The 13,044-nt window shown below is 48.8% G+C and overlaps 1 protein-coding gene across 1 annotated transcript in view; it reads right to left on the bottom strand.

The window, feature by feature from the left end:
* Positions 1-12,229: 12,229 nt before the first annotated feature.
* Positions 12,230-13,044, bottom strand: part of LOC147365309 (uncharacterized) — a 71,935-nt gene continuing 71,120 nt past the window's right edge. The window contains exon 8 of the mRNA XM_086322883.1: positions 12,230-12,503. Within this exon, the coding sequence (XP_086179009.1) occupies position 12,503 (1 nt within the window). The 3' untranslated portion in view covers positions 12,230-12,502. The remainder of the gene's footprint in view (positions 12,504-13,044) is intronic.

The raw sequence follows: 13,044 nt of genomic DNA on the forward strand, positions 1-13,044 counted from the left end.
CCCCAACCCAGGGATTGAACCCAGGTCTCTTAAGTCTCCTGCACTGGCAGGTGAGTTCTGCCCACTAGCACCACATGGGTACCCATAACCCAGTTCATAGCAACACTATTCACAATAGCCAAAACATGGAAGCAACCTAAATGTCCATCAGCAGATGAATGGGTACAGCAGATGTGGTGCCTATATACAGTGGAATACTACTCAGCCATAAAAAAGAGCAAAACAATGCCATTTGCTGCAACATGGATACAACTAGAGATTATCATACTAAGTGAAACTAGAGAGACAAAGACAAATAGCACATGACATCACTTAAATGTGGAATCCACAATATGGCACAGATGAACCTATCTACAAAGTAGAGACTGACACAGAGGACAGACTGGCAGCTGCCAAGGGGCAGGGGTGTTCGGGGAGGGGAGGACTGGGAGTTTGGCATTCCTGACATAAACTATTATAAATAGGATGGATAAACAAGGTCCTACTGTGTAGCATAGGGAACTATATTTAATATCCTGTGATAAACCATAATGGAAAATAATACTTTAAAAATTATGTCTATATGTGTATAACTGAGTCAATATGCTATAGAGCAGAGATTGGCACAATATTATAAATCAATTGTTTCAATAAAAATTTTAATTAAATATGAAATACCATTTTAAAATATGAAAAATAGATAACTGACAAAAGCTGTGCAAGATCTGTACAGTGAAAAGTACAAAACGTTGCTAAGAGGAAATTAAATAGAATCCAGAAATATACCTACACATAAACAATTGGTTTTTGACAATTGTTTCAAGACAATTCAATGGGGAAACAAGAGTCTTTTCAACAAGTGTTACTTGAATAATTAGATGGTGGTGGTTTAGTCACTAAGTTGTGTCCGACTCTTGCCACCCGTAGCTGTACCCCGCCAGGCTGCTCTGTCCATGGGATTTTCCAGGCAAGAATACTGGAGTGGGTTGCCATTTCCTTCTCCAGGGGATCTTCCTGACCCAGGGATTGAACCAGTGTCTCCTGAACTTCAGATGTATTCTTTACCACTGAGCCACCAGGTAAACCTGAATAATTGGTTATCTATATGCAAAAACAAAAACAGAACTTTAATCCATACCTTGCCTCATATATAAAAACAAACTCAAGACGGACCTAAATGATAAACTTAATACTATAAAACTTAAGAAGAAAACACAGGAGAAAATCTTTGTGACCTTAGATTAGGCAAAGATTTCTTAATACTTGTCAAAAACACAATTGATACAAGAATAAATGGTAAGTTGAGCTTCATCAACATAAGAACTCCTGCTCTTTGAACTTCTGGAAAAGGCACTGGTAAGAGAATGAAAAGATAAGCCACAGCCTGGGAGAAAATACCTGCAAATCAGATATTTGATAAAGGATGTATACCCAGAACATATATAGAACTCTCAAAAGTCAACAGTGAGAACATAAACAACCCAATTTAAAAACAGGCAAACGTAGACTTCCCTGGTGGTACAGTAGTTTAGAATCCACCTGCCGATGCAGGGGGCATGGGTTCAACCCCTGATCTGGGAAGACTCCACATACTGAGGAGCAACTAAAGAGCTCTCGAGCCACAACTCCTGAAGCCCTCATGCCCTACAGCTTATGCTCCAAACCCAGAGAAGCCACAGCAATGAGAAGCCCACGCACTGCAATGAAGATCCAGTGCAACCAAAACTAAATAATTTTTTAAAAGGAAAAATAAATAAAACTAGGCAAATGATTTGAACTGACACTTCACCAAAGAAGACCTACAGATAGCAAATAAGCAAATGAAAAGATACTCTATATTAGTCAGTGGAGAAATATAAATTATAACCACAGTGAGATATCACTACACAGCTATTAGAAAGTCTAAAACAAAAAAGACCAATCATACCAAGTGTTGGCAAGGATATGGATTCTCCTACACTGCTGGTTGCAGTGAAAATAGTACAGCCTCAGTGGAAAACAGTTTAGCAGTTACTTTAAAAAGTTAAACATACATCTACTATATGACTTAGCCTTCCATTCCTTGGGTATTTACCCAAGAGTAATGAAAGCTTCAGATCAGATCAGTCGCTCAGTCGTGTCCGACTCTTTGCGACCCCATGAATCACAGCACGCCAGGCCTCCCTGTCCATCACCAACTCCCGGAGTTCACTCAGACTCACGTCCATCCAGTCAGTGATGCCATCCAGCCATCTCATCCTCTGTCGTCCCCTTCTCCTCCTGCTCCCAATCCCTCCCAGCATCACAGTCTTTTCCAATGAGTCAGCTCTTCGTATGAGGTGGCCAAAGTACTGGAGTTTCAGCTTTAGCATCATTCCTTCCAAAGAAATCCCAGGGCTCATCTCCTTCAGAATGGACTGGTTGGATCTCCTTGCAGTCCAAGGGACTCTCAAGAGTCTTCTCCAACACCACAGTTCAAAAGCATCAATTCTTCGGCGCTCAGCCTTCTTCACAGTCCAACTCTCACATCCATACATGACCACAGGAAAAACCATAGCCTGGACTAGACGGACCTTTGTTGGCAAAGTAATGTCTCTGCTTTTGAATATGCTATCTAGATTGGTCATAACTTTCCTTCCAAGGAGTAAGCATCTTTTAATTTCATGGCTGCAGTCACCATCTGTAGTGATTTTGGAGCCCAGAAAAATAAAGTCTGACACTGTTTCCACTGTTTCCCCATCTATTTCCCATGAAGTGGTGGGACCGGATGCCATGATCTTTGTTTTCTGAATGTTGAGCTTTAAGCCAACTTTTTCACTCTCCACTTTCACTTTCATCAAGAGGCTTTTGAGTTCCTCTTCACTTTCTGCCATAAGGGTGGTGTCATCTGCATATCTGAGGTTCTTGATAGTTCTCCCAGCAATCTTGATTCCAGCTTGTGTTTCTTCCAGTCCAGCGTTTCTCATGATGTACTCTGCATAGAAGTTAAACAAACAGGGTGACAATATACAGCCTTGACGAACTCCTTTTCCTATTTGGAACCAGTCTGTTGTTCCATGTCCAGTTCTAACTGTTGCTTCCTGACCTGCATACAAATTTCTCAAGAGGCAGGTCAGGTGGTCTGGTATTCCCATCTCTTTCAGAAGTTTCCACAGTTTATTGTGATCCACACAAAGGCTTTGGCATAGTCAATAAAGCAGAAATAGATGTTTTTCTGGAACTCTCTTGCTTTTTCCATGATCCAGCGGATGTTGGCAATTTGATCTCTGGTTCCTCTGCCTTTTCTAAAACCAGCTTGAACATCAGGAAGTTCACGGTTCACATATTGCTGAAGCCTGGCTTGGAGAATTTTGAGCATTACTTTACTAGCGTGTGAGATGAGTGCAATTGTGTGGTAATTTGAGCATTCTTTGGCATTGCCTTTCTTTGGGATTGGAATGAAAACTGACCTTTTCATTCAGTCCTGTGGCCACTGCTGAGTTTTCCAAATTTGCTGGCATATTGAGTGCAGCTCTTTCACAGCATCATCTTTCAGGATTTGGAATAGCTCAACTGGAATTCCATCACCTCCACTAGCTTTGTTCATACAAAGACTTGAACACAAATGTTCATAGCAGTTTTATTTATAAGACTGAAAACCTAGAAACAACCCAAATGCTCATCAGCAGATAGATTAACAAATTGTGAGATATCCATTCAATGGACACTCAACGATAAAAGGATTGAATAATTGATACATGCACAATACAGATGTGCTCAGTCACTCAGTTATGTCCGACTCTTTGCGACCCTACAGACTGTAGTTCACCAGATTCCTCGGTCCTTGGGATTCTCCAGGCAAGAATACTGGAGTGGGTTGCCATTTCCTCCTCCACAATATAGATGAGTCTCAAAATAATTGTGCTGAGTGAAAGAAGCCTTACACACAAGAATACATACTGTCTGACTCCATTTATATAAAATTCTTGAAAATGCAAACTGATGTATAGTGACCTGAAGCAGGTCAGTGGTTGCCTGGGGACTGAGGTGGGGGGTAGGGAGAGAGGGAAGGATTACAAAGTGGCAGGAGGAAACTTTTGGCAGTGACAGACATGTTCATTTTCTTGATTATGATGATGGTTTCATGACTGTAAACATATGTCAAAACTTATCACGTTGTACAATGTAAGTAGGTGCAATTTCGTGTACGTCAACCACATCTCAACAGAGCTGTTTTTAAAACATGAAAGAAAGAAACAGAGATAAGTATGACCTGGCCTCTGCTTCCAGCACCCTGATGGGGAGGGGAAGGAGGGCTGTGCATTGTAACCTAATCAAAGCCTGAGGCTGGAGGGTGAAGCTGGAAGGGTGGAGTTTAAGCAGAGTGAGGACTGGAATCTGAGCTGGAGACGCGGAGCCTTCTGAGTTCCTAAAGTCACCCTCCCACGTGAGAGGCTGGCTCTGCCTTATCTCTAATGCCTTCTCCCTCCAACATTCTTTCATCCTAAGAAGTTTCCAGCCAAAAAAGACTTCCTGAAATTGGGCAGGGAAGCCTAAGGAGGCAAGAACAATAGCAGAGCCCCAACTATGGGGCCAGGCTCTTGCTGCACACTTTATCATGCTTAACCCTCCCATGGCCCCAGTATGAGCTAGTTCTCAGGGCCCATTTTACTAGTGAGAAACTGGGGGATGGAGGCTGAGAAAGGTGAAGACTACTGCTCCAAGAATAAGAGCTGACAGCACCCCCTCCTCCCAGCCACAGCATGCCCCTGATGTCTCTCTCTCTCTCATTCTCTCTGTCTCACACACACACACACACACACACACACACACACACACGGAGGGGTTGGAGGACCAGTAGTTGCAGGACACTTTAAAACCTTTTCTCAACGCCAGGCACTCTTATTCTGGAGAGCCCACCCTACTCCATATAAGGCATATTAAACCAGTGAATTCTATAGTGATTATGATTTTTACTCTGATTATTCATCTTATTTGTAGTGTTTTTGTTGTGTCTGAAAGCCATGTTCTTTTTCCCAGTTTCTAACATTTTCTTAAGCTCTCAGTTTTAAGGGCAAAGTGGCCCTACTTATTGGTGGTGGGGGTGTGGGGGAATCTTTTCAGGGTGTGTGATAGCTTTGGGGGTGGTATCAGGTTGGAGGGAGCCTTTTCAGGGGGTGGTAGCTTTGGGGAGGTGAAGACCCAGGAAGGGGCCCTGGGCCCTGCTACAGACGTGCCTGGTCCCTGGGGGTAGGGGCGGGCAGTGCTGCCTGGAAGCCTGGTTTCACATGCAAGCTCTGGAGTCAGAGTTCTCTGCTGTACACCCTGACTCCACTGCCACTGCGTGACCTGGGGGGTGTCATCTTACCTCTCTGAGCCTCACCTTCTTCTTCTGTGAAGCTGGGATCTTAATACCTATCCAACAGGGCCAATGACTACAACATATCTTGTTGGATGTTATTCAAGGACCTCTACTGTGTGGAGACACATGAGGGCTTAACAACTAATGTCTGAACAGGAGCAGAAATCCTGTCCTGTGGGCCATTTCAGCACCTCTGGACTCCGGCTATTTTCCTCTGGAGTCATCTTACCTTATCAAGTCACAAGTCCCTGAGTCACCCCCAGCTCTGTGGCCAGCTCCCCGACATACTTCCTGTGGCCCTCCTCCACCCGCCCCATATTGTTCCTTACCCACCACATTCAGGGACGTTTTGTCTCCCTGGGCCTGGCGACTCTGAGCCGCTGGGAACAGGAACTGCTTAGAGGCCCCCAGTCATTCCCAGGAAGTTCACGTGGAATGCAAGTGGACGTGTCCAGCGGCAGGCCTGTCTGCCCAGCCCAGCCTCCAGCATCCAAGCCCCTGCCTCCCCCTCCCCCACCCATGCCCGAGGGTGGTAACAAGATCAGAACAAGGGACCCCAGCCAGGCCTTGGGCCTTCCTCTGTGCCTTTAGAGTCACAATGTCACCCACCATTCTTGCAGACTCCTGGATGTGCCCTTAAGGTTTCTGGATCTGGGGAGGTCCAGGGCCTGAGGGAGGGGCCAGGCAGCCTGAGCACAGGAGAGGGAAGGGGACCATACGTATTTGCAACACATACATAAGCGCATCAATGTTTTAACCACTGGAATAGCCATGCCCACACACACTGGCTGAAGGTCAGCCCTGAGGGTTCAGCCCCCTCTGCCTACTCAGGTGCCGCCTCTCCCAGGAAGCCCTCTCTGACCCCTTCAGCCAGGATGAGGTGTTCTTTCCCGTGGCTGTGCTTAACCCTGTTATAGCACTTGTCACATCATTATCCCCAACACCTATTCCCTTATCTGTCCGACCCTTGAGATATTCAGGGGGGAGGGCCTCAGACTGTCTTTCTCAGCTTAATCTCAGTGAGAAGGGCTGCACTTTTATGTTAAATGAATAAAAGGCGTCCATGTGTCCACAACCATCAGAGTTGGGTTCACATCCCTGCCGCCCCCTCATAGTTAGGTGCTCTGTGGTGTTTGTAAACCACCTTGCAGCTCAGTTTCCTCCCCTGGCAAATGTGGTAAACAGTGGCTGCCTAAAGCATCAGTTGGAACCATGTGGGCAAAGTGTCTGTCTTTCTCTTTTCACTAACTCTTAGATGAAGCTTGAGTGACCACCTGTCATTGGCCCAGACAGAGGAGCAGCTTTGACTTTCTGGTTGGCAGTCTCCTGAGAGACCTCAGTTGAATTTGGCTGCTGCTCAATCCCTTTTCCCTCTGATAAATGCAAGACCCATCCCCCTTGTAAACTCCCAGGCCTTGAATTGCGCCACTGATGTATGTGCTGCCCTGTCATCAACAGGGAACAGCTTATATTTATAAAGAGGCTTGGAAGTCACAAATCTGATCTTCATCTCCACAAGCATTGGTAACATCAATCACGGAAGTCTTCCACTGAACAGATGAGAAAACCAAGGTTCCTAGCATCCCACAGTGTGAACTACGTGTAAATGACTACGGGTGCTCCAAGATCCTGCTTGGACTCACTAGCATTTTGACGCCAAAGTGTTAGTCACTCACGTCTGACTCTTTTGTGACCCCATGGGCTGTAGCCTGCCAGACTCCTCTGTCCATGGGATTCCCCAGGCAAGAATACTGGAGTGGGTAGCCATTCCCTTCTCCAGGGGATCTTCCTGACCCAGGGATCGAACCTGGGTCTCCTGCATTGCAGACAGATTCTTTACCATCTGAGCCACCAGGGAAGTCCAAAGTATTCCGACCCAAAGGAAAGCCCAAAGTATTGGGTTGGCCAAAAAGTTCATTCAGGTTTTTCCATAAGACGTTACAGAAAAACCCAAACAAAACTTTTGGCTAACCCAATAAACAGAATGATTCGTTAATGGTGTGATTTGAGGCCAAGAAGGTGGGAGAGGAAATTGAGGGATAGCAAGGGAGCTTTTCCAGGCTTTTGAAACCCGATCCCACAGGTGGTCACCCCCTCTACCTACAGTTAGAGCTGGAAAAGCAAACACACATCTCGCCCTTGCTGCCTCCCTGGCCCTGGGAGGATGCAGGGAGAAACTTGGCCCTGGCTCTGTACCAAGCTGGCTCTCCATCCTTCGTTTTTATAAGTTCAGGCAGGAGAAGAGGCTGGGAGAAAAATCTGCTACTAATAAGGAAATCAATTAGTTGGTGTGCGTGTCACAAAAAACTTCAATAAAGATCTGCCTTTCAGGGATTTTTTCCTTACTCTTTTTTTTTTCCCCTAAAGAGACCTGGCTGAGGCCGGAATGTGTTTCCAGCACCCTCCCATCAGAGGGCGGCGACGCTGCTGCGTCTGGAGTTGATTACAGGAGGGATACACTTGCTGCCCAGCTGGCATTGTGGGCGCCTATGGGGTCCCCTCCTGTGCCTGGCCGGACCACACCCATGGGCGGTCAGGGAGGAGGGGCTGTCTGCTGATCAACTAGGCTGAGAAGAGGCTTCATGGTCCTCCAACACACACAATGACCCACACACACACAATCCACATAAACACATAATCTCTCACAGTAACATACACACAGCCCAAATTGCACACAGACCCACATACCACAACCCACATACATGCACACATACAATTGCACACATCCACTCACCCCCAAGCACATATCTACATATTCTCCATCACCCTTCTCCATATATGCTAGTGGTAAAGAACCCACCTGCCAATGCAGGAGACATAAGAGATGCGGGTTCGATCCCTGGATTGGAAAGATCCCGCAGAGAAAGAAATGGCAACCCCCTCCAGTATTCTTGTCTGGAAAACTCCATGGACAGAGAAGCCTGGCAGGCTATGGTCCATAGGGTCACAAAGAGTCAGACATGACTGAAGCAACTTAGATGATGATACACACAATCATGCACACACACTCTGATCGTCGACACCCACATATACAATCATCCACACACAATCCATCTACTTTCACATGTGCAGTTATTCCCACCTACTCACCATCCCCCACATCCAATCACACACTAACTACAGTCACTCATGTAGTTACACACACACACCTAATTGCCTACAATCATGCACACAATCACACGCATATACTTGATATGAGAATCCAAGAATATTTGAGCTAGGACTGAACTTGCAAGTTCTCATTTCCAACCTCCCCTCACATTACTAGTGGAGAAACTGAGGCCCAGAGAGAAAGCATGAATTGCACAAATGGTGCTTCTCTATCCTTCCCCACCTGGTGAAAGATGTCTTGGGATGAGAAATGTTGAGTAGGGATCCAAGGCTGAGAGAAGGCAGGAGAGAGAAACTCTTCAGGACCCCGGCCCCCAAAGAAGATGAGCCAAATCTTCTAATAAGGTAAAAAACAATCAGGAAGCACTCTACATCATTCCCCCAATCCCCACCCAGCCATGAGAAGACCATCGTCTAAGTGCAAAGACTGGGCTCACTGGGGAGACGAGTCAGGGTGCCTGAAACTTGGCTCTGCCATTCATTTGCTGGGTGACCTAGAGTAAGGTAATTCACCTCTCTGAACCTCAGTTTTCTCAGGTATAAAATGGGAATAAAACTGGCCTCGTTGAGTTGGAGGGAGGGATAATGTTCATGTCTCCAGGGCACCTAGCTCTGTGTCTCGAAGGTAGCAGGCACAATCCATCCTGCCTCCTTTGCCTTCAGTCCCTCACTCAGGCTGCAGTTCTGTCATGTGATCTGGTGAGTCCCTTTCCTTTTTAGGCTCCGGCTTCCCCATCAAATGTTTCCCTGGTAGCTCAGAAGGTAAAGAATCTACCTGCAATGTGGGAGACCTAGGTTTGATCCCTGGGTCGGGAAGATTCCCCTGGAGAAAGGAATGGCTACCCACTCCAGTGTTCCTTTTCTGGGGAATCCCATGGACAGAGGAGCCTGGCAGGCTACAGTCCATGAGGTTGCAAAGAGTCGGACACAACTGAGTGACTTTCACTTTCACACTTTTTCCCCATCTAAAGGGATCTCTAAGGCCAAATAGTAATGAGTTCCTCTGCTAAACAGAGTGGACCTAGGTGGTAACCAAGGCAATGGTCTGGAACTTGCCCCTGAAACCCCAGGCCTTCAGGTTAGAGGGGAGCAGGGTTATTGCCCCTCAGAGCGAAGGCTCTGAGAGGAACTCAGCCTTTGTCAGACCCTGCCTGGTGAGGCTGGTATTTGAAATATTCTTCTGAACAGTTGAGAGACACTGGGAGGTCTCAGGGCAAGCGGGGAGGAGGGACCTGGTTGCCTAGGAAACCATGTGTTTTCACTTTTCTAAGAGAGGGGGTGCCTGAAGAGGAAGGCCTGGGGTGTACCCAGTGGAGGGGAATGGGGGCAAGCTGAGGGGGAAGGGAGGAAGCCAGTGAGAGGCTTGAGGGGAACAGTTACAATAGGCCCCAAATGCCTGTGGGCAAATGGCAGACCCAGAACCACCAAAATGCTTGCCAAAAATACAGAGTCCTAGGCCCTGCCCAGGACTCACTAAGCGGGAAGGCAGGAAGTTGGACAGGGAGATGAAAGTCTGCCTTATTTACCAGCTCCTGGCCTGGGAAATTAGGGAGAGTCAAATCAGGAAGAAGGACATCGAGGCTAAGCCTGGCCCTCTAGGACTTTGGTGTTCTCATGGCTAAGCCTGGCCCTCTAGGACTTTGGTGTTCTCATTCATAAAAATAGGGCGAGAGGTGGGAGGGACAAATAGAAGCCAAGGCCTCCCCACAACTCCTACTCTGGAGGCTCTGGCAGGAAGGCAACAAGCAGCCTGGGCTTCTATGACAGGACGATCTGGGCTCCAATTCCAGATCTCCCAGTTACTGATGCGGTCGTGGCCGAGTCATTTGCCCGAGCTGCAGTTTGCTTGACTATAAGATGGGTATAAACCTATTATTATTGTCATTATTATTATCTTTTTTTTTTTAGTGTGGTGAACTAACAGTCATGTAATATGAAACCCGCTCTTCTGTTCTTGCCTTGGGGTGTAAGACCTTCTCAATCTGGCCCCTGTTCATCCTTTCATCACCACCTCCCCCAATGCCCCTCCATCCTTCCATCGCTGGGCCTCCAGGCTTTGCCTGTGCTGGGCCCTCCACCTTCCTCCTCTTTTCTTCCTATTATCTACCCAGACCAGTTCAAACATCCCCTCCTGAGTAATCCCTGGCTTCACTCCTCCCCAGAACACCACAATGCCTGCTCTACCCCTGCCGGAGTTCCTCATCACTGCCTCTCAGCTCTTCATGCCCCACGGCATTAGCAGTGGGCAGAGGAGGGTCTGTTGTTGGCTGCACATAATCTGTACTCAGACTCACCCTCAGCTGTACCCTGCAGGACTGACCTCCCTTACAACTCCAGAGAGCAGGTTAGATCACTTGCCCCCATCCCCAGCGTCTTTACCTGTGACCGCCTGGATTGCTAAAAAAAAACAGACGCCTGCAGCAGGGAGGGGGCAGAGAGGTGCCTCCTTGTCCTTCTTTCGTGTATAAGATTCCAGTCCCACCACTACCTAGGGACAAAGGTGGTCTTGGGTGGCACCTTAGAGAGAGAGAGGAGGATTCCTGTAATCTAAGATGAAGAGGGCATTCTAAGCAGAAGGAGCAACCAGAGCAAGGGGGCAGGCGTGCTGAGAACAGGGACCCGCTAGGCGGGGACTCAGCTGTCTCTCTCCTCACTGCTGGAGGAACCCAGCCATTTTTGCTGCCGGGGCCTGGGCCCCCACAGACCACACTGGAGGTTGGCACCCTGAGGGGCTCAGCCGGCCCTGCCTCTCTGCCGCGGGCACCCAGCCACTGAGAAACGAATGCCTCTCTAGACCCCGGATGGGGAAGGTCCTGACAGGCGTCGGGGAGCCGCTCTGGCCAGTTGTGTTCTTCTCTGGGCCCCAAGTATCTCTTCTATAAAATGGGGATGGGGCAATCTCCCAAAAAAAACGCCCTTGCGGCTGTTCCAAGTTGGCCAGCTCCTCCCACATCAGCAGCCAAGGCGGGTGGGGGGCGGTTTAGGGCTCCCTGCCCTCTCAGAGGCCCCTCCACCCGCCAGCAGCCCCATCTCCCACACCCTCCCCAGACCCCAGGGGGACACGCGGGGAGGGGCGGGGAGAGGCAGGGGGAGAAGTGCAGCTCTGCTCTGCGGGACACCCCCACCCCAGCTTTGCCCTCAGGGAGCCCAGAGGGACCATCCCGCCAGTGTGGAGCCAGGAGCCGGAGCCGGTTAGGGGGGAAGGCTGGCCAGCCCGGGGCTGGCGGCAGGAGACAGCGCGGAGACAGGGCGCGATAAGGCGGCGGCTCAGCGGGTGGCCCCTCCCCAGCCCCACCGGGTCAAGAAAACCGAACTCCAGCATCCGGTGGCGGGCAGACGCGGGGAGGGCCATCAGGGCGGAGGCTGGGGCACGAACGATGAGCGTGGGACTCCTTCCCTGGGCTTACCCTGTTAGGACCCTGCCTCTGCCTCCCAGAGGCTGGGGTGCACCCCTGCCCAGTGGGGGTCCACCCCACTGGGACAGGCCTAGGACAGGGGTCTCAATCTTGGGGGCTCCGTGGTCCAGGAATTAGGGCAGGCAGGGGTTGCTAGGAACTTTGAACGAAGGGGCCTGAAGCCAGGACGCCCTAGCACCCCACTGCCAGCTGGCTGTCCTCCACTGGGGGAAAGAGGTGTTGAGCTCGAAAGAACAATTGCGTTGGGGTGGTGGTCAGGAATAGAGGCTTCCTGCCCCGAGGGACTCCCCATCTTGAAAGGATACTCTGTGGGACCTCCCTGGAGCCCAATAGGGGTGCACTTTAAGACTCCGGAGGTTGGCAAAGGTCTGCTTACCAACACTGACTGACCACACACTGTACCCAACAATTTTTACTATTATTCTTTGAAACAGACTGAGAGACAGGCTTGAGGAAGGCCTCTGTTCCCTGCAAGGATCACACTCCGTCTTTCTACAACTTCTTGCTCAACAGGCCACCTGGCTCCGTATACTTCTTTTCATCCTGTTGTATGAGTTTTTCTTCACTAATACACATTCATGCAAATTTACTAGGCACTTACTCCATGCCAGGCACCGTGCCTGGCACTGCAGTTTCTGGAGGACACAGCAGAACTGGTCCCCACAGTATTTCACGTTCTAAAGAGAAAGACAGATGACAAATACAATTAAAAACTTATTTGCAGCTCTGAGGAGTGTTTTGCAGCGGGGTACAGTGCATATGAAACAAGAGAACTGCCCTACTTTGGACTGGGGTGCGGGGTTCAGGGACACTTCCTTTAGAAGGTAGTTTAGGTATATTTATTTGTTTATCCTGCTGGGTCAGGTCTTAGTTTCGGCACATGGGATCTTTGTTTTGTCATGAAGGCTCTTTTATTGCAGTACAACTTGTTGTGGGCACACAGGCTCTCTAGTTGTGGCTCGTGGGTTTAGTTGCTCCATGGCATGTGGAATCTTAGTTCCCCAACCAGGGATCAAGCCTGTGTTCCCTGCATTGCAAGGCAGATTCTTAACCACTGGACCACCAGGGAAGTCCCCTTTAGAAGGCAGTTTGCCCAGAGATCTGAAGGCTGGGCAGACTAAGGAGAAAAGAATGAGGTACGGGCCATGAGGAGATCCCATGTGAAGATGCTGAAGCTGGGATAGAGCACCCCCAGAGGTCAGAGAAGCTTGAAGCAGG

This window comes from Bos grunniens, chromosome 10 (genome assembly GCF_055505025.1).
Source record: "Bos grunniens cultivar Pamir isolate PY7600 chromosome 10, Bosgru_T2T1.0, whole genome shotgun sequence".
Lineage (NCBI taxonomy): Eukaryota > Metazoa > Chordata > Mammalia > Artiodactyla > Bovidae > Bos > Bos grunniens.